Source organism: Chiloscyllium punctatum, chromosome 33 (assembly GCF_047496795.1).
Source record: "Chiloscyllium punctatum isolate Juve2018m chromosome 33, sChiPun1.3, whole genome shotgun sequence".
Classification (NCBI taxonomy): Eukaryota; Metazoa; Chordata; class Chondrichthyes; order Orectolobiformes; family Hemiscylliidae; genus Chiloscyllium; species Chiloscyllium punctatum.
The window spans coordinates 13444856-13466691 of record NC_092771.1 but is presented as its reverse complement, the minus strand read 5'-3'; the positions used below and the strand labels follow the sequence as shown (position 1 = coordinate 13466691).

The 21836-nt window shown below is 46.6% G+C and overlaps 1 protein-coding gene across 4 annotated transcripts in view; it reads left to right on the top strand.

Moving 5' to 3' along the window:
• Positions 1–21836, top strand: part of LOC140458446 (AT-rich interactive domain-containing protein 3A-like) — a 231454-nt gene that overhangs the window by 90508 nt on the left and 119110 nt on the right. For 2 of the 4 annotated variants that reach the window (XM_072553026.1, XM_072553027.1), the window contains exon 3: positions 6927–7034. The exons of the other annotated variants lie outside the window; for them this stretch is intronic. In XM_072553026.1, coding sequence (XP_072409127.1) covers positions 6927–7034 — 108 coding nt within the window. The remainder of the gene's footprint in view (positions 1–6926; positions 7035–21836) is intronic. 4 annotated transcript variants of the gene reach the window in all.

Below are 21836 nucleotides of genomic sequence, written 5' to 3'. Positions count from 1 at the left end.
AGAGAAGTGGCAAAGGGTTTGGAAGATGCTATCTGAGGATCTCTGGTGAGTTTCTGCAGTGCATCTTGTAGATAGTACACATTGCTGCTAATGTTTCACTACATCTAATCAGGAAGGTAGGACTAATGAAGGGTGTAGTGCAGTCTTGATGGTACAAACTTAATAGACCTGTTATAAACTTGAAATGGTTCGGAAAAGATTTACAAAGGATATTGCTAGGATTGGAAAGTTTGAGCTGTAGGGAGAGGCTAAATAGGCTGGGGCTGTTTTCCCTGGAGCATCAAAGGAGGCATGACATTCTAGAGGTTTATAAAATCATGAGGGGCATGGACAGGGTGAATAGTCAGGTCTTTTTTCCAGGAATCCAAAACTAGAGGGCATGGGTTTAAGGTGAGAGGGGAAAGATTTAAAAGGGATCTAAAGGGCAATGTTTTCACGCAGAGTGTGGCGCATGTATGGAGCGAGCTGCCAGAGGAAGTGGTGAAGGCTGGTATAATTGCAGTATTTAAAAGATATTTGGATGGGTACATAAATAGGAAGGGTGTAGAGAGGGCCAAGTGCAGACAAATGGGACGAGATTAATTTAGAACAAAAATCCAAAAGACCTGCAGATGCTGGAAATCAGAAACAAAAGCAGAAAAAGCTTGGAAAAGGCTTGGCAGGTTTGGGAACATCTGTGGAGGGAAGTCAGAGTTAACGTCTCCGGTTCAATGACCCTTCCGTTTAATTTAGGATATCTGGTCGGCATGGGCGAGTTGGACCGAAGGGCCTCTTTTCGTGCTGTCCATCACTATGACTCCAAACAGCTGAGAGTCCAAGGGTCTCAGTGATGAACAGACCTTTTTCTGCTTTGAGAAACTGGAGACTGTTCTGCAGTTTGGGAAATAATTTTAGTCTTGCCTTGCATGTACGATTGAATTGGTGTAATTTACTATGTAAATTTGAGTAATTTAAGAACATTGTACCCATTTTAGCAAAAAATACGATAATTGAATCAGTGCAGATTTTTCTCATTTAACCTGACCACAATGACACCATTATATTTAAAAAGCTAATCTCCATTTCCTCCTCTCTTTTGCTTATTTTCTTTGGAGGGGCACGAATCCTGCACAATTTTGGTCAGCAGTTTGTGCTGCCTGTCAGTGTATGTTACTGTACACTTTCATGTCAGCCACCAGCTTTGCAAATGCAGAGTGATGCCAACGGTGTGGGTTCAATTCCCCGTACCAGCTGCCATTCACCTTAAAAGTCCCACCTTCTCACCTTTGCCCCTTGCTTGAGGCATGGTGACCCTCTGTTTACTTTCACCATCCAGCCAGCTCTCTCATCAGACAGCGGCTCACTGATCCTCTGGCGCTAGGAGCGTTTTTACAATGGTATACTCTTTGCTTTTTTTTAAAAATTCATTCACAATGAAGCTGTCACTGGCTATTTCCATCCCTGATTGTCAAGAGGTCATAAAATTCCTACAAAGTGGAAGCAGGCAGTTCAGCCCATCAAGTCCAAACTGCCCACTGAACGAAAATCCCACCGAGACCTATCCCTCTCCACCCTATTGCTGTAACCCGGCATTCCCCACGGCTAACCCACCTAACCTGCACATCCCTGGGCAATTGAGCATGGCCAATCCACCTGACCTGCACATCTTTCGACTGTGGGAGGAAACCAGAGCACCTGGTGGAAACCCACACAGACACGGGGAAAATGCACAAACTCCACACAGACAGTCGCCCGACGGTGGAAGTGAACCCGGGTCCCTGGCGCTGTGAGGCAGCACTGAGCCACTATGCCACCGGTGACTCAGTTAAGAGTCAACAACGTTGCTATGGTTCTGGAGTCACATGTAGGCCAGACTGAGTAAGGATGGCAGTTTCCTTCCTTAAATGGCGTTAGTGAACCAGATGTGTTTTTCATTACAATGGATTCGTGGCTATCATTAGACTCTTCAATCCAGAATTGCATTGAGTTCAAATTCCACAAAATGCTGTGGCAGGATTCGTATCCCTCTCCCCAGGATCTTAACTGAGCCTCTGGATTAAGATGCCAATGTTTAACACCACTAGGCCACCTGCTCCCATAAGATGAGCCACTAACGTTACTGTGTAATTACAATGGGCATGGTATTGCAGATGCCTCAGTTTAGACTCACTGTAAGCTCCTATAGACCTCCACGGGCAGGAATTTTCAGCCGATGGGTCTTCCATCACCAGAGTGTCAATAGGGAGCACTCCATTTTCACCCTCTGCGGAGCGTCCGTTGTGTCAGGAGTCATGACTTGTGCCTGTTACTTTGGGGGGAGGAACTGGTGAACAATCTCTGTGCTCCCAATGGTGCCAGAGGCAGGCGTAGACAGGGTTAGGTCTACAAGCAGATCCCAATCCCAGAGTCCTGGATCAGCTGAGGCTGGGTGAAGCACCACTTCAGAGGTTGGCATCTCCTCACCAATCATCTTTTGACAAACGCATTGCCTGTGACTATAGCATCACCTCTCACTGAGTCAGGAACTGGAGTGACAATATCTCTGAAATTCTTATGCTTATGTCAGCCCGGGCTCCCTGATTAGACCAGACTAACGGCCCCTGACCTTACAGTCTCCCCCCTGGCTGTGGTCTCTCAGTGGGTTTGGGATGGTGCTGTCTTTTCGGTGTGGACTGGGGGGGGGGAGGAATGGGGAGAGCACAGTTTGAGGCCTGAGTTGGGGGTGGGATTGGGCAGAATGCACTTGGTGGAGTGGGGAAGAGGAGATGAGAGGGTGGTCCCGGGCCAGGGGTTGAGTGTTTGGGGAGGGGGGGGGGGGGGATGTTGGTGGGGTGGAGAGGGGGCACACCTTGATTTAGGAGTTATCAGGATGTTGGGAAAGAGGTGGTTGAAGAAAACGCAGCCTGACATGCCCAACCTCCCCTCCCTGCTGCCTCCCCCATTCACCACCACTACCATCCTCACCCTCTCTTCAATGTCCCCTCTCTTCAAGTCCCCGCCTGAATCCCCCCCTCTTCGATCCTCCCTCCCCTCAATCCCGTGTCTCTTCAATCCCCCTCCTCAATCCCCCTTCTCTTCAATCAGCTCCTCAATCCCCCCTCTTCAATCCCCCCCGTCCACAATTCCCCCCTGTCTTTACTTACCCCTTCTCAATCCTCCCTTTGTCAATCCCTCCTCCTCAACTCTTCCCCCTTCTCAATACCCCTCCTCAATCCCCCTCTCTTCAATCCCCCCCTTTAGTCTTTTCTCTTCAATTCCTCCTCCTCAACTCCATCTCCTCAAACAACATGTCAACTCCCCCCCTCAACTACCCCCTTAAAAGCTGCCCAACATACCCATGTCAGAAGCCTCTCTAACTCCTTGCCACAGAAAGCAGTTGAGGCAAAAACATTGAATGTTTCACTGGGTTTAGAGAGAGTTCCAGGGATTAAAGGGATCGGAGGGTAATGGGAGAAAACAGGAGCAGGGGACTGAGTTGGCCAATCAGCCATGATCATTATTGAATGGGGGAAACAGGCTCGAAGGGCTAAATGGCCTACTCAGAGTCTCACAGCATGGAAACAGACCTTTTGATCCAACCCGTCCATGCTGACCCGATACCCTCAATTAACCTTGTCCCATTTGCCAGCACATGGCCCATATCCCTCCAAACTCTTCCTATTCAAATTCCCATTCAGGTGCCTTTTAAATGTTGTAATTGTACCAGCCTCCACCATTTCCTCTGGCAGCTCATTCCATACACGCACCACCCTCTATTTGGAAAAGTCTACCCCTCAGGTCCCTTTTAAATCTTTCCGCTCACCTTAAACCTATGCCACCTAGTTTGGACTCCCCTTCCCTGAGAAATGACCTTGTCTATTTATCCTATCCATGCCCCTCATGTTATTATAAACCTCTATAAGGCCACCCCATAGCATCCGTCACTCCAGTGAAAACAGCCTACACAGTCTCGCCCTCTGGCTCAAAAATTCCAATCTGGCAACGTTCTTGTCAATCTTTTCTGAACCTTTTCAATTTTAACAACATCTTTTCTAAGCAGGGAGGCCGGAACTGAACGTAATATTCCAAAAGTGGCCTAACCAGCTGTGACGTGACCTCCCAACTTCTATGCTCAATGTTCTGACCAATCAGGGAAAGCGTACTAAATGCCTTCTTCACAATCCTATCTACCTTTTCAAGGAACTATGAACCTGCACTCCAAGGTCTCTTTGTTCAGCAACACTCCCCAGGACCCCAACATTTAGTGTATAAGTCCTGCCCTGATTTGTGTTTCCCAAATGCTCCTGCTCCTATCTTTGGTTTTCGAACTAAAAATCAGTCATAAAGCCTTCAACACTCCCCTCCCCCACAGAGAGATTACTTGTGAAACATGCTTGGTCCCCTTGCCTCACCTCTGGTGCAGCCGAGAGATTATTAAAAGGGAGATTAATTCTTTACTGATTACGCTGACTGCTGAGCTGAGTGACATATCTTTAGGAGTGGCAGCAGTATTGCTGTGAAATCGGGTTTAGTTATGGAACAGCCAAAATCTCATTGACCATTTCTGGATTTCTCTAAAGACTCCAGTGCAACCCTTTCTAAGCGGCTGCTCGTGGGGTGGGGAAGTGACATTTTTAAAAATTTAATTACTGTAATGTGAAAGCGCAGGGTGGGGGGGGGAGGGGGGTGGTGGTGAAAGAAACATAATTGCTGAAAGTAGTTAACCTAAAATGAGATATCAAGACCAGAGGCAAAATGTAATTACCAGCAGCCAACATGAAACAGATGTGCAAGAAATTTGAAGGGCATTTTTGATTTGAGGTTGTTTGAAGTCACAGAATCCCCACAGCGCAGGAAGAGGCCATTTGGCCCATCATGTTTGTACCGACCTTCCAAAAGCATCCCACCAGACACTCACCCAGTCCCTGTAACCCCACATTTCCCATGGCTAACCCACCTATGTAATAGATGTGGTCTTCATTCAAAAGAAGCAGAGAATTATAGGATCCCCACAGTGCAGAAAGAGGCCATTTGGCCCATTGAGTCTGCACTGATCCTTTGCAGAGCATTCCACCTAACCTCCCCACCCTGGCCCCATAACTCCACATTCCCCATGGCTAATCCTCCTGACCTGCATATCCCCATGGACACTATGGAACAGTTTCCCATGGCCAGTCCACCTAGCCTAACCTCCACGTCTTTGGACTGTGGGAGGAAACCGGACCACGCAGAGGAGACCCACAATGGGACAATGTGCAAGCTGCACATGGACAGTTGCCCGAGAGTGGAGTTGAACCCACTTCCCTGGCACTGTGAGGCAGCAGTGCTAACCACTGAGCCACCAGGTTGCCCTTAACCTTGCCTATGAATGCATAATGCTTGATGGACTCAATGGATTTAAAATCAAGAGGACTGGGGAAGTAATTGGAATCTGGGACCTGAAGAAGTTGAATTGGGTGAAGATTGAGGTGAGGTGTGGGACTTTGAGCTCTCTTTGATGTGCTGATTTCACCTTCTATTGAGAAGTAGTAGATGGAGTGATTAAAATTGTGTAAATGGAAGAGAGGCAAGTGCTGACGCCATGATTGAATTCTTTTAACGCCTAGTATTAGGGATCAGCTGATCAGATATTCAAACCTCTGAGACCACAAGGAAACAGGGAAGGGGTTGGTCCAGAAGGCATTTGCAATATTTTAGGGAGTGTCTAGTTTAAGCTATTTTGCAGATTCACCCGTGCTCAGGACAGTGACTCAGTGGTTAGCATTGCTGCCTGCCAGAACCGAGGACCCGGTTCCATTTCAGCCTATTCCCCGTGTCTGCGTGGGTTTCTTCCAGGTGCTCTGGTTTCCTCCCATGGTCCAAAGATGTGCAGGTTAGGTGGAATGGCCGTTGCGAAATTGTTCCATAGCATCCAGGGGTGCGCAAGTTAGATGGACTATCGATCGGAAATGCAGGGTTACAGGGATGGGTTAGGTGGGTGGGTCTGGGTTGGATGCTCTTCAGAGGGCTGGCGTGGATTCGATGGGCCAAATATCACTTTCAGGATTCTCTGATTCTGTGTGTTTGTCAAGCATCAATTGGATAACCTGGCACTTGGCTGGGGTGGAGGGGGTGGTGGGGGAGTGGTTGGTGAGGACAAGTTCAGAGAGGTTCATTATTTTCGCAGTGCTGATGGGGGGGGGGCGAGAGGAACAGGAATGATCTGGGTCCCCAAACCAAACCACGTTGAACATAAAACATAGAACATTTACAGCGCAGTACAGACCCTTTGGCCCTTAAAGTTGCGCCGACCTGTGGAACCAATCTGAAGCCCATCGAACCTACACTATTCCATTCTCATCCATATGTCTATCCAATGACTATTTAAATGCCCTTAAAGTCGGCGAGTCTCTTCCCCCCCTCTTTGTTTCGTGTTCAGGCCAGTTTCCCCACTTAACCTGGAAGCCAGCCTGTAATTCCTAGCAACCTTAGAAAATTCCTGAACCCTGACTCCATGTTCAGAAAAAGTGTGTTCGCGACAAGGATCCTATCCTGTGTAGGGCTTTGGATAGTTTTTGAACATTCTGAAACACCAAATAGGATTTCATAAATAGTAGGCTGACTGATTTAAGATGTTTCTTGACTCAGCAACAAAGTGGGAGAAGGAAGATTTATGTATTGTGTCTTTCATTGGCCCAAAATATAATAAACTGCATGACAACCAGTTAATGGCCTTTGAAATCGACTCACTTTGGCGATCCTGTGAATTCAAACCACCAGACTCTACATTTTTCTGGTCCATGTTTTGTTTTTGGTTGGTAACCCTTTTGAGGTGACTCCAGATATAAACTAATGATTTGTGCAAACAGTAAGGATAACTTTCCTTCTAGCTGTATGTCATTATTGTACATTCTGATTCGATGACTGTCATGTCTGAAGTCTTGCATCCAGATTTTCTGATTGGACGACCCAAATGTTTTCCTCCCTAGATACAGCCTTCTGATTGGATGGCAAATGACCAATCAGAATTGGGGAAAAAAAATTCTCACCGACCAGGCAGTGTGCCAGGAGCCCACATCCCTGGCACTATTAAACAGGTAAGGCCCTCTTTCATTCAAACTGCAGTAGCTTTAGTTTCGGCTTGAACATCAACAACAGTACCGTGGTGGTTCTGCTGCTGTGGGAGTAATCCAGGACTTGTTTGAATCCCAATAGCTAGCGAGTTTAAGTTCACTTGATTAAAATACATTTGAAAATTTGTCACGGTGACCGCGGGATTGTGGTAAAGCCCAATTCTAGTTCATTAAAACTCAGACAGTACTTGAGAAACTCAGCTGCATAAGTGGAGGGAGAGAAACAGAGTTAATATTTCAAGCCCAGTGACCCTTCTTTAGAGCTGAGTAAGACTTTTAAATAGTCTCTGGTTTTAGCTGTCCTCCAGTTTCTCCCATCCTAGCTGAGGGTGCCACAATGTTGCTGGTCACCTTTCCCTCCTTCACCCCATCAGCCGCCATTCTTTCCTCTTCCCATCCCGCTCTGTTGAAGTCTCCCGGCACTGTGCCTTTCCAACAGGACTTTGGCTTTCCCCTGGCAGTCCCATCTCCCTTATTGTCCATGCCACACTTGTCCCTGTCTTTCTCCAAACAAGAACCATTTCATTTCAGTCTCTCTTCGGCTACCTCCTTCGATTTGCCCCATAACCCTCATCGACTCCCCTCAGTCCGCCATTTTACTGTGATTGATGGCGGTGTTAGCTGCTGGTAATTTTCTTGGCCTGACTCATAATGAGAATCCACTGGTTTTCTTATCTGCTCGTCTTAAAGACGCGAGACCTGTTGCAGAGGTGTAATTCCACACAGCTATGAGATTCTTATCCGCATTTCCTCGGTCTCGGGGGATTGGCGAAGAGTAGAGAACCCTCAGGCCTCTGAGTCAGAGTGTTGTGTGTTTGAGTTACATTTCAGCAATGAAGAAGATACTCCAGGACATTGCTGAGGGTGGGCTGCACTGTCTGAGGCGTTGACTTTCAGATGAGGCATGAAAGTAAGTTGCTCACAGGGCAGATGTAAGTAATCTTGGCTTCTCTACCTCCAGATCTGCTAGAGAATCCTCCCCAGTGATCTCTAGACCCTTCACTGCTCTGAACCAAATGATCTCGTTGCCCTTTGAAGGCCCTCGCTGTTGACCACCATGTTACAAGAGTGACCCTCGAGTGCTTTGGGACATGCTGAGGTTATGAAAAGCACTTTATGAATGCACATCTTCTTTTGAGGCTGACTCTCTGCTTACTCCTCCTTTTTGGGGTGGCACAGTGGCTCAGTGGTTAGCACTGCTGCCTCACAGCACCAGGGACCTGGATTCGTTTCCAGTCTCGGGCGACTGTCTGTGTAGAGTTTGCCACGTTCTCCTGTGTCTGTGTGAGTTTCCTCTGGGTGCTCTGGTTTCCTCCGACAGTCTAAAGATGTGTAGGTTAGATAAATTGCCCACAGTCTTCAGACTTGTGCACGCTAGGTGGGTTAGCCATGGGAAATGCAGGGGTACAGAAATAGGTTAGGGGGTGGGTCTGGATGGGATGCTGTTCAGAGGGTCAGTGTGACTCGATGGGCCCCAATGGCCTGCTTCCACGCTAGGGATTTTGTGATTCGATTTCACAGATGAACTCTTCCAGCTCATCTCAGCAACAAGCTGTTATATACCAGTAGGTGCCAAACAGCAGACAGGCCCTTTAGCCCAAACTGCTCCATGCCGACAAAAATGTCCATCCACGCTAACCCCATTTCCCTGCACTTGGCCCATACCCTTCTAATCCTTTCCTATTCATGTATTTGTCCAAATGCCTTTTAAATATTGTTAATGTACCGCTTCAACCACTTCTGCTGGCAGCTCATTCCATATGCATACCACCCTCTGTGTAAAAATGGTGCCCCTCGGGTTCCCTTTTATTCTTTCCCCTCTAACCTTAACCTGATGCCCTCTAGTTCTCAATTCTCCAACCCTGGGAAAATGACTGAGTGCATTCACCCTATCCATGCCTTTCATGATCTTATACACTTCTATAAGGTCCCCCCCTCAATCTCCTACACTCTGAAACAAAAAGAGCTGTCCAATCTCTCCCTCTATAACTGAGACCATTGAGTCCAGACAGCATCCTTGTAGATTTCTTCTGCACTCTTTCCAGTTTAATAACATGCTTCCTATAACAAGGTGACCAAAACTGACCACAAGTGCGGCCTCACCAGTCCTGTGTAACTGCAACATAACTTCCCAAATTCTATACTCAGTGCCCTAACTGATGAAGGCCAGTGTGCCAAAAGCTGCCTTCACTGCCCTGTCTACCTGGGACTCCACTTTCAGAGAACCGTGCACCTGAACTCCAAGGTCCCTCTGTTCCACTGCACTCCTTAAGGAGTCCCCTGAGTTACTCCTTCTGGAGTAGCCCTTAAAGCCCAGGATGTAGATATATTGGAGCTAGATCGGACGAGGTTGTCTGGACTGCTACTGATCATGATAGGTAAGACAGACTGGCTTTGGTTCTCCTGGGGTTTAGAAGGTTGAGAATTGTCACAAGCCCCTGATGATCAACAGCACAGCCAAAGATCCATCAGCCCATTACTGACCAACAACAACACCCTCTCGATTCTAACCCTATTCACCAGCACCTGGCCCATAGTCTTGTATACCTTGGTGTCACAAGCACACATCTAAATACTTCCTGACTGTTTCTGTCCCTCCCTCCCTTACAGGCAGCAAGTTCCAGATTCCCACCACCCTCTGGGGGAAAACGTTCTTCCTCACATATCCTCTAATCTTTCTGCCCCTTCCCTTAAATCTATTCCCCCTCCCCAGTCACTGATCCCTCCATCAAGGGGAAATATTCTTTCCTGTCTCTGCCTCTCACAATTTTGTTCATCTCAATCATCTCCCTTCTTAATCTCCTCGGCTCAGTCCCAGTCTGTCCAATCTCTCTCCATCACTGAAGCTCCCCAGCCGAGGCAGTCTCCTGGTAAATCTCCCTCCTTACCTTCTGCAGTGCTATCACATCCCTCCTGTAATGTAGTTTCCAGAACTGCACACAGCACTCTTGCTGTGGCCTAACAAGTGTTTTATACAATTCCAGGGTAACCTCTCTGCCCTTGAACTCCATGCCTCAACTCATAGAATCTCTAGAATGTGGAAGCAGGCCATTTAGTCCGTCAAGTCCACACTGACATTCTGATGAGCATCCCGCCCAGACCCACTGCATCCCTGTAACCCTGCATTTCCCATGGTTAACCCATCTAGCCTAAACACTATGGCGTAATTTGGCATGACTAATCTACCCTAACCTGAGCATCTTTTGGACTGTGGGAGGAAACCAGAGCACCCAGAAGAAACCCACTCAGATGGGGAGAATGTGCAAATTCCATGCGGACAGTGACCCGTGGGTGGAATCGAACCTGGGTCCCTGGCGGTGTGAGGCAGCAGTGCTAACCACTGAGCCACCATGCCACCCAGGCCTCCTGCCTAAAGGCAGGTATCCCATATGCCGCCTTAACCAATTGATCTACCTGTCCTGATACCTTAAGGGAGTGGTATACAGGCACTCTGATCCTCGGTACACTGTTCATCGTGTATTCCCATGCCTTGTTTATCCTGATTTGATTGAAGTGGATAAGCTCCGGAATAGTCTTGCGAAGGTGAATGTGAAAAGGACTTTACTTTTGTGGGACATTCCAGAACAAGGGGATACTGTATAAAATTCAAGGTTACCCCATTTAGAGTTGGAATGGGGAGAATTTCTTTTTTCCCCCACAGTGGGTTGTACAACTTTGGGAATCTCTGTCTCAGAGGATTGTTAAATATTTCTTGGACCAAGATTGACAGTTTCCTGTTTGGCAGGGGAATCAAAGGTGGAAATGTGGAATTTGAGATACAAACACATTAGTCTTGATCTCATTAAATAGCGTGCAGGTTTGAGGGTCTGAGTGATCGAATTGACTCTTATTTTGTATGTTTGCGTGATTTGTAACTACCCTCTGAAATGGTGTAGGAAGCCTCTCCCTCAGAGGCAATTAAGCAACAGCGACAAATGCTGGCCCAGCCAACGATACCCTCATCCCATCAGAGAAGAAAAAGGAAGTTGCAATTTCAAATTGCCTTGCAACAACAATTATGCATCATTGCCCTAATTCTGGAACATGCGTTTAAAAATATGAACCGTGTCAGCACTGATTTTTGCCTTCACTCTCTGTGTGACAAGTGGGAGTGGGTGGGGATCACCACAAGGTCGGACTGTGAACAGATAGACCGTTGAGTCCCCTTAAGGGACTGCGTGACAAATTGTGACAAGTTTGAATTTGGACGGACAGACTCCATCGGGGAACATGTTGGCGTGCCGTGAAGATTTGAGTCTTCTCACACGTTACTGTGTTCCAATTGAGCACAAACGTAGCCCCCACCCTGTCATGATAAAAACCAAAACATGCAGCGGAGAGATCACATGGCCATATCATTGGGTAGTGTGCAGGAAATGGCTAACTAAACATTGTGAAGGAAGTCTGCAAGAGGTTTACATTGATAGTAAGTGCTCAGGCCAGCAAATCCCTGCATTAATTACAATTGTTCCATCTGATGAAGGAACTAGTGCGAGGGATTGGGTGGCTTGGTGTGAACTGTCACTTGTAGGAATTTGATTTCCTTTGTGACCTCCTCACTGTCTCGTGTTTCACACCAGCTGCTGGGGGGAACTAAAGCAAGATCAGTTTGGCCATTGGACACACAGGTTCCAGAGCACAGCACAGCTCCCTACCTCTTCCCCCCCCCCCCCCCCCCCCCACCCCACTATTAGTAATATCCATTCATCGAATCACACTCTGAGGTCAATAGCATCAGCTAATTATAGAGGACAGTTCCAGAATTAGGGCGATGACGCAGGATTTGGAGCTTGGTATTTGCCTTGGCTCAATGCCAACTCTCCACTCATTCACTGAGAATCTTCACGGCCCAGTGCCTCAGCCTGGGCCAAGGCTGCAGCATCCAGGGTAGTACTGAGGGAAGGCTGCACTGTCGGGCTGCCACATGTATGGTTTTCCTGCTCCCTTATGGGGACTCAGCTGTCTTTCTGTTCACAGTCTGGCCTCGTGCTGATGGCTGTCCCCACCCACCCCCACCCCCTGCCCCAGGAATGAGGAGAGACGCTTCTAGAGTATTCACAAACAGTAAGGAGCTAGTTTGCAGGGAAGTTTGGGACTCTGGGCCTGGAGGAATGGGCCGGAGTTGGAAATTAGTGAGTTTTCACATTTCTGATTGTGATCCAGAGACCTTCCCCAATCCCTTGGAAGTGCGGCTATGGGCAAGGATTGAGGGCAGGATCATAGTGCCATCTGTGTAGGAGCTCTGTTAACACATCACACCACAGAACATATGCACATACACACGTACACATATTGTGCCACAGAACATACACATCACGCTGTAGAACATGCACACATACTACGTACACTACGTACACCCATTACACATATACACATATCGCACACATTACACATATCATGCCACAGAACATACACACACACATTACATATATACACACATTGCGCCACAGAACATCACACACACATGCCATAGAACATACACACATACATACACTACATACACTCATTACACTGATACACACATCACACCACAGAACATACACCCGTACACAGATACACACAACACGCACCACACAAATACACGCACATTCAAACACACATACACATCAGGCATATACGCACATCACACCATACATCACATACATATGCATATCATACATCAAACACATACATGCATCACATACATCACATACATAACACACATACATACATCACACACACATCATACACATATATGCACATGTACACACCATACATAGAACACATTTACACACAAACACATCACATACATCTAACAGACACACCATACACAAAAACACACACCATACATGCGCGTTCTCGTGCGCGCACGCACACACACACACACACACCCTCTGTCTGATATATAAAAAAAATTCGTGAGGAAGGGAGAGAATGACTTAGAAGGTCATAGAAAGAGAAAGGTTGTACATTTTATGAACAGTTGTGGAATACCACCTTCTGTATTTTAACTGCCTTTTAAGGTCATTTGCGCTATCTTCATAACGTTTGGTTTCAGGTAATAGATGTTAATATTCCTAGTCACATTTTCTATGTTTTATATAATCACTTACATTCCTCCCTTTCTAACTTAAATACCTTTTCAATTGAGGTTTATTTAAAATTTGTCTTTTCCCTCCTCAAAGTGTTTAAAGAGTTATTTTTATCTCTACCTCAGAGTCTATTATCACCTGTGACTGTGACATATATTGTGCTGTTGAGGGGCTACCTTGGATATCAGGATTATAGGAGGGCAGTGGTTCAAGAAGGCAGCTCACCACCACTTTCTCAAGGGGCAACTAGGGACGGGTAATAAATGCTGACCCAGTCAGTGATGCCCATGTCCCACAAATGAATAAATTATGTCCAAACAGTCCTGACATCACAGGACCATCCTGAATTCATCTCGTTCAGTCAACAATGACCAGCCTCTGACCTGCTATTGTTGCTGCTGTGTTTATGCGATGAGTCCAGTTGAGTTTCTGATCAATGATAACCCCCAGAATGTTGATAGTGGGGGATTCAGTGATGGTTACACCATTGAATGTCAAGGGGCAGTGGTTTGATGGTCGTTTTTTGGAGATGGTCATTGCTTGGCATTTGTGTGGCGTGAATGGGGGTGCCACCAATCATTTAGACAGGCACAGTCCCATTTGGGTACAATTTTGTGAGAAATGGGAAAGGGTGGGGTGAAAAATATTCAATCCTTTCCTTTTGTGTGTGCTCTCAGCTTTGCTGGAATCCACGCTCCAGGCTTGCATGAAAAATTCATGCTAAATAAAAAGCTGTAAGGGATAGGAGTCCGTCGGCTTAGCCAAGTGGAAAGGGACATCGTAAGTGACCCCTTATATCTGTTGTGTGGTCTTTTATTTTAATAAAGGAAGCTTAGCCTCTTTTAGTGTTTTAATTATTGATGATTCGCATCGGGATGTTGACTCCATTATGAGGCTGACCTTTCCTATAGACCATTCCCTACCACAATTCTTCCCCCCCCCCCCCCCAACCAACCGAAGGCCAGCGAAACCTGATCAGCTTCAAGCAATTAGAGAGCTGCCAATCACCAGCTGCTTATATGAATCACCCTGCCATCCTTTATTTAAAATCAGGAAATGTTTCTTGGCTCTGTTTCCTTTCAAAAGGAATTATTTTTCCTTCGACTACAAACCTTTGTTTGAAATCTCCGTGGCAAAGCAGTGTGCCCCTGCACTCCAGTGCAACAACAGCTTGCATTTATGTAGCGCCTTCTGGGCGCAGTAACACACCTCAAGGTGCTTCATGGGAGCTGTTGTGTCACGCAAAATGGCACGAGCCACGTGAGGCATTTTGAGGGCAGGTGACCAGAAGCTTGGTCCAAGAGGCATGTTTGAAGGAGCACCTTTGAACGAGGGAAGCAAAGGAGAGAAGTTTGGGGCCCGGGCAACTGAGGGCACCAATGGTGGAGTGATTAAAATTGGCGATGCACAAATTAGAGACTTTTTTTTATTCCATCGTGGGATGTGGACATCACTGGGTGGGCCAGCATTTATTCCTTGTCCCTAGTTGCCCCTTGAGTAGGTGGGGGTGAGCTGCCTTCTTGAACCGCTACACTGCACCTGCTGTGGGTTGACCCACAATGCCGCTTAGGGAGAGAGTTCCAGTATTTTGACCTAGTGACAGTGAAGGAACAGCGATATATTTCTAAGTCAGGATGTTGAGTGGCTTGCAGCTGGTGATGTTCCCATGTACCTACTGCCCTTGTCCTTCTAGATGTAAGTGGTCATGGGATTGAAAGGTGCTGAGGATCTTGGGTGAATTTCTGCAGTGCATCTTATAGATGGTACACACTGGTGCTACTGAGGTCGTGGTCGAGGGAGCGGATTCCTGTGGATCTTGTGCCAATCAAGCAGGCTGCTTTGTCCTGAGTAGTGTCAAGCTTCTTCAGTGTTTGTGGAGCTGCATTCATTCAGGCAAGTGGGGAGTATTCCATCACACCCCTGACTTGGGCCTTGTCCGTGGTGGGCAGGCTTTGGGGAGTCAAAAGGTGAGTTACCGTAGTAATCCTAGCCTCTGACCTGCTCTCGTAGCTGCTGTGTTTATGTGGTGAGTCTAGTTGAGTTTCTGGTCAATGATAACTCCCAGGATGATAGTGGAGGATTCAGTGATGGTGACACCCTTGAATGACAAGAGGCGGGGGTTAGATTGACACTTATTGGAGATGGTCATTGCCTGGCATTTGTGTGGCACAAATGTTACTTACCAGTTGTTGGCCCAAGCCTGGATATTGTCCAGATCTTACTGCATTTGAACATGGACTACCTCAGTATCTGAGGAGCCGCAAATGGTGCTGAACAGTGTGCAGTCATCGGCGACCATGTCTACTTATGATCGTAAGATGGAGGAAAAGTTATTAGTGAAGCAGATAGAAATGGTTGGGTGGATATCTCGGAGGGTTGTGGGGCTAGAGGAGGTCATGGATATCAGGAGGGCAAGCCCTGGAAGGATTTATAAACAAGGGCAAGAGTTTGAAAACTCAAGACATTGTTGGACCCATTGTATCAAATCCAAGTCAGCAAGGACAAGGATTAAAAAAGGCAACAGGATTTGGTGCAAATTGGGACACAGCAAACAGTGTTTACAGAAGCATAGAGATGTCCAGCATGGAAACAGACCCTTCAGTCCAACTCGTCCATGCTGACCAGATTCCTAAATTCATCTAGCTCCATTTGCCTTCCAATGATGTTTATGGAGTGTGGGAAAAATGAGAGCAGCCAGGCAATTATTGTGATTGGTTGGTCTAGAGGTGACATATGCCTGAATGAGGAATTTGGCCTCAGATGAGCTGAGGCATTGAGTTGGGGCCATGCTGGAGGTGGAGATTGTTAGTGGTAGCACAAATATGAGTTTACATCAAGGTCAAACATGGCACCAAGATTGCAAGCAAACTATTGAAGAGAGACAGATGGATACCACAGGGATGGTAAGGAATTTGGAATGGGGTTGGTGGGGAGATGGATAACAATGGCTCTTGACTTGGCGATAATTCAATGGAGGAGATTTCTGCTCATCCAATGCTGGTAAGAAGTCTGATCATTCTATAACTAGCTAATTGGGAACCAGGACCCCTCCAGCTCCCGCTGCTGTCAAGGTGTCAGCTTGGGATTCCTACTGGGGTTCCGAATCCCACGGGAAAATCCTGCCTTCTGAATGCAGCTGTGGGTCTGAAGAGTTGTCAAGTGGGAACCTCCCAGAGTGCCTGCCCCTGGGGTACAAACTGTGCTGAGTCACATTTTGCTCGCTAGCGGTTAGCGATGTGGAGCCACGCTGCACTTTTCTCTTCAAGTTTTCTAACTTAATTATTCGCAATCTCTCACTCAATCTTGCTCATACCCTCTCCCATTCCTGCTGTCTCTGTGCCTTTCCTTCTCCCTCCCCCCACCCCTTGTTGCTTTGCTACCGCTAGCTTTTCCAGTTGCTGTCACAAGTCTGAGATTTGGACTGAGCCACATATTACAGACAGAAAAGCTAACGTCAGTGAGGAGGCTTCCAAGCCCTGCAGTGTTTGTTAATCACACATACCTTTAATTTTCTTTGTTTCATTATCATAGAGCAGGCTGGCTATCTGAGCCCCACCTGATTCAGCAGCTTGTGAGAAATGATCGTGAAACCCAATTAAAGCCCAGAAATAGATCAGCGTTCAAGCTCTGCTATTCTCGTTTGACTCACACTCAGCCACTTTCTGAGCAACCATTCCGGGTAGACAAGGAGTTATGGAGAAAGGTTTGACAAGAAGGTGCTGCCTGAGCTTGTCCTGCTGTTAGGTTTGATGTTCCTACAGTGCACGACACTGAAAGTGAGGCCGTTGACAAGGGTCAACTCCCTTGTAAGGTTCCATTTGATGACAGCCACCGGAGTCAAGTTGCTGATCAGCCGTGATCCTGTTGTGTGAGAGGACAGGGGCTGAATGGCCTCCTCACATGATGTGGGTGATCGTGACAAGTTTGCATGTATCTCCACCCCTCGCTATTGCAATGGTCATTAGGAGTCAGGCATGTTCTGTGACAGAAGTGTTGCCTGTAGAGCCAATGAGTGGACCATTTGTTGACTGTCTTTGTGTCTTTAACATAGAGCGGTCCAGCACAGAAATAGGCCCTTCTGCCCACAATGTTTGGCTGAACATGATGCCAAATTAAACTAACCCCTTCTTCCTGCCCTGGGTTCGTATCCCTCCATTCCCTGCATATTCATGTGCTTACCTCAAAGCCCCTTAAACGCCCCTATCATATCTGCCTTCACCACCACCATCACCCCTGATAGCATATTCCAGACTTCTTCCACTCTCTGTGTAAAAAAAAAACCTGTCCCTTACATCTCCTTTGAACTTTCCCCCTTATCTTAAATGCATGTTCCCACATATTCGACATTTCAACTCTGGGGGGGGAAAAAGATTCTGACCATCAACCCTATCTCTGCATCTCATAATTTTACAGATTTCTATCAAGTCTCCCCTCAGCCTCTGCCACTCCAGTGAAAATAACCTGAGTTTTTCCAGCCTCTCCTTAAAGCTCATACCCTCTAATCCAGGCAGCATCCTGGGAAATCTCTTCTGCAACCTCGCCAAAGCCTTCGCATCCTTCCTGTAATGTGGTAGCCAGAATTGAACGCAATACTCTAAGTGTGGCCTAACCAAAGTCTTATAAAACTGCAACATGACATCCTGACTCTTGTGCAGCAATTGTTACAGTAACCCAATAGCTTTTAGGGTCATTTTGTTTGGCTGTTGTCCACAAATAGTCAGATTTAATACAGTTTATGTTCTGTGATGATATTTGAAGTCCTGATTTGCAGCGTGGTGGTATGGTTTTCCTGCTGTTCAGCATTGGCGACATCTCAAAGAGCTGTACCATGCTTTGGATGTCCTGAGGCAGTGGTGAGAAGTGCTATAACAACTCCAGGCATTTGCTCAGCTTCACATTTAGCACTAAGCTGCTTGCCTCTTTTACCCCCTTCCCTCCCTCCTATTTTCTCTGTCTTGCTCCCTCCCTTCCTCATTACATCTCTATTGCCCCTTGCTGCTTCTCTTTCCTTTGCGCACTCCCTATCTCCCTCCTTCCCTTGATCGCACTCCTTTCCTATTCTCACTCTCACTGTATGACCACTCAGCCACTGTACCACATCGGATACCCCTTATTTCCACTGTAAAAGTGCCTCTATCTCTTGAATCTAAAGTGACTGGACGTATGCAGTCAGCTTGAAGTTCAGTGTTGGAAGATCCTGACAGACCAGGAGTTGTATTGACTGAACATCAAATTTAGCCTTTTCAATCCAGACAGAAAATCGGAAAGCCTATCACTCCGAGGGACCGTCTCAGATATGATCTCCATTTATAAAGTGTTTGCTTGTCGTGTGATAGCAATAAATTAATCCCTTGGGTTGATATCAATGATCACCCCTAAAGGGTACTGAGTTCAGTTGTCACATGATGTGCAGCACCGAGGTTTAGATCACTTGACCCATGACTGAGTCTTGCTTGCTGGGCTGTTTGATTGATAAGAGATCCTCAGCATTTAATGGCGGTGTTCATTTAAGAGTTGAGATGCATTTCATTCGCTGGGAAGACTTGCATATATATTAACATTACAGATCAGTCGAGCAGTTAGGAACCAGTGGCCTTTACTGGATGGAGTCTGCAGTGCAAGAGGAATGAAGGCTAGCGGCAATTGTTCAGTCCTTTGGTGAGACCGCATCTGGATTACTATCAGGGTCATACAGCACAAAAACAGACCCTTCGATCCAACCAGTCCATGCCAACCATAATTCCAAACTCAACTAATCCCAACTGCATGTTCCTGGCCCATATCCCTCCAAACATTTCTTATTTGTGAACTTATCCAAATGTCTTTTAAACTGTAACTGTACCCACATCCTCTGGAAATTCATTCCACACGCGACCCACACACTCTGTGTAAACAAAAATGCCCCTCGTGTCTTTTTTAAATCTTGCTCCTCTCACCTTTAAGAAATGCGTTCCCTAGTGTTGAAATCTGCCCCCCCCGCCGCCCCTCCAAACTAGGGAGAAGGTACTTGCCATTCACCTTATCTATGCCCCTCATGATTTTATAGACCTATATAATCGGAAAGAGATGGAAATGCAACCCCATTTGATGTTTTTAAGGCAAAGATAGATTTTTGAACAGTAAAGGAATTAAGGATTATGGTGAGCAGGTGGAGAAATGGAGCTGAATCCACTGAAAGTTCAGCCACGATCTTATTGAATGGCGGAACAGGCTGGATGGGCCAGATGGCCTATTCCTGCACCTATTCCTTATGTTTTTACTGTGTTCAACCTCCTACTGTGTGTAGCTTTACCCTCCTTACCTAAGGAGGGAGATACTTGCCTTTAAAAGGGGTGCAGTGGAGGTCCACAAGACAGGAGAGATACGGTTCCGTACTTGGCTTGGCAATCCAGAAGCGTAAGCGAATGCTCTGGGAACATGGGTTCAAATCTCACCAAGTGGATGGAATTTGAATTCAGTTGCTCAAAAATGTGGGACTTTAAAACTAGTCTGAGTATTGACGACCATGACAACTCTCATTGAGTTTTGGAAAACCTATCTGATTCACTCCCTGAGGGAGGTGAAATAACTGCACAGAGGCTGGCACCCTGTCACTATGCCACCCTTTAATTACTTGTGCACAGTACACTGGCTTTGGTCACTGTGATACGATTGACTCCCAATTGCCCTCCAAAATGGTTGAGCATCTTCCTGATGAAGGACCATGTCAACTCTCTGCTGCTCCTCAGGTGCTACCTGACCTGCTGTGCTTTTCCAGTACCATTCTACTCGACTCTCCAGAATCTGCAGTCCTCACTTTCTCCTGGCTGTGGTCAGTCAGCTCGGAGTCAGTCCCTGAGCTGAGGAGATTTGAAATCCCATGTTAATGTTGATCAGCCAGTGCCTCCTGGTCTGTCCAGGTTAACAAACTCAGTCAGGGATCTCGTAGTCAATGGGGTCCACCTGGTTCCAATCACTACAGCAAGGAAATCTGCCATCCTTTCCCGGTCTGGCTTATATGTGACTCCAGAGTCTCAGTAATGTGATTGACTCTCAGTTGCCTTCTGAAATTGTCAAGCAAGCAACTCCATTTAAAGGTGATTCAGGGATTGGCAGCAAGTGCTCACCTTACCTGCAATGAAGGAATGGTAGATTTGCCAGATGAGGAGATTAACATAAGAGAATGGATTGAGTAGAATTGAACTGCATTCACTGGAGAATGAGAATATAAAGTGATGGAGGTTTGAGACAGAGTGGATGCACAGCAATTGTTTTCTCCTGGCTGGGGAAATCTAGAACACGGGACACAGTCTCCTGGTTAATGGTCAATCATTTTTTTTTCCCTCGGAGGGATGTGAGCCTTTAGAACCCTGCTTCCACCAGCTTTTCAGGAAGAGTCCTTAATTATTTTTAAAAAAGAGACAGATAGATTTTAAGACAGAGGTCGGTAGATTCCTGTTCAGCCAAGGGGGTGCAGTGGAAGGGTGTCCGGGTGGACAGGAATACAGTCTTGAGGTTACAATCAGATCAGCCACGAATGAATTATCGAATGGTGAGCACGCTCGAGGGGCTGAATGGCATACTCCTGTTCCTAGTTATATCATTTAGGAATTGGGTGATGAGAATTTGATCTCTTGGAGTGTTGTGGATGTTCAGAATTCTCTCCCCAAGAGGGCTGTGGATGTTCTGCTGGTGAATGTTGAGGTTGATAGGTTGGACACTGAGGGACATGGGGATAAGGCAGGAAAGCTGACATTGTATTGAATTGGGAGCGTGCTCAAAGAGACACATGGCTTACTGCTCTCATTTCCTATGTCCTGGATCACAGCTTGCACAGCCTGAAGGTTTATGGAAGGTCTGTATAGCCAGGAAAGTGCAGTTTTGCAATGTGCTTTTTGCAGGAATGTCAGGAAGGAAGCAACCAATTTGCACACAGTAAGCTCCTTCAAAAAGTGACACGGAAATAAGCTGATAGTCTGCTTTTGTGATTATGTGTGCGGTATAGATATTGGCCAGGACACTGAAGGGAACTCAGCTGTTCGTGTTTGCCATCCAGAGAGAATCATTAGTTTAGCATCTTATCCTGAAAAGACGACATCTCTGGCGATACAACACTCCCTCAGTACTGCATCGGAGTGCCAAATAGATTATGTACTCCATTCTCCAGAGTGGGGGTTTGAAACTGCAACCTCCTAACTCAGAGGTGAGGGCACTACCCACTCAGTGAAGAATGAAAAATTCCGTGGCGATGAAAAACACAGTTTAAAAAAAAATGCAAAGTCTTTCTCCTGACTCTCTCAGCAATATCACTGCCCCTCAGAAGCTGCTCCTTCTGCTGATGGGTTCCAGTGGCGAACTTATTCATTGGTATATAACCTTTTAATCCTGTGTAGGAATGAGGGAGAGCTTGGATAGGCACAGAGAGAGCCAGGCTGCATGGCAGCTGCTTGTACTGAGCTTTGCAAAGCCTTATCCGCATCTCGATGATAAATCACTTCCTCTTGTTAACACGTGTTGTTCAGACATGCTGAAGTTTGTAATTCTGCACATGCTCATGGTACAAGTTGTAGGCAGCAAGCTATATGACTCTGACGTCTTAGCCTTCTCAAACTTGCACATTGCATCATACCCTGAAGTAATTATGAATGGCTTCACCAGGACAAATTACAAGCAGCAAAACATGAGATGCCATGGTTCTAGGTGTGTTCCCCGAGCT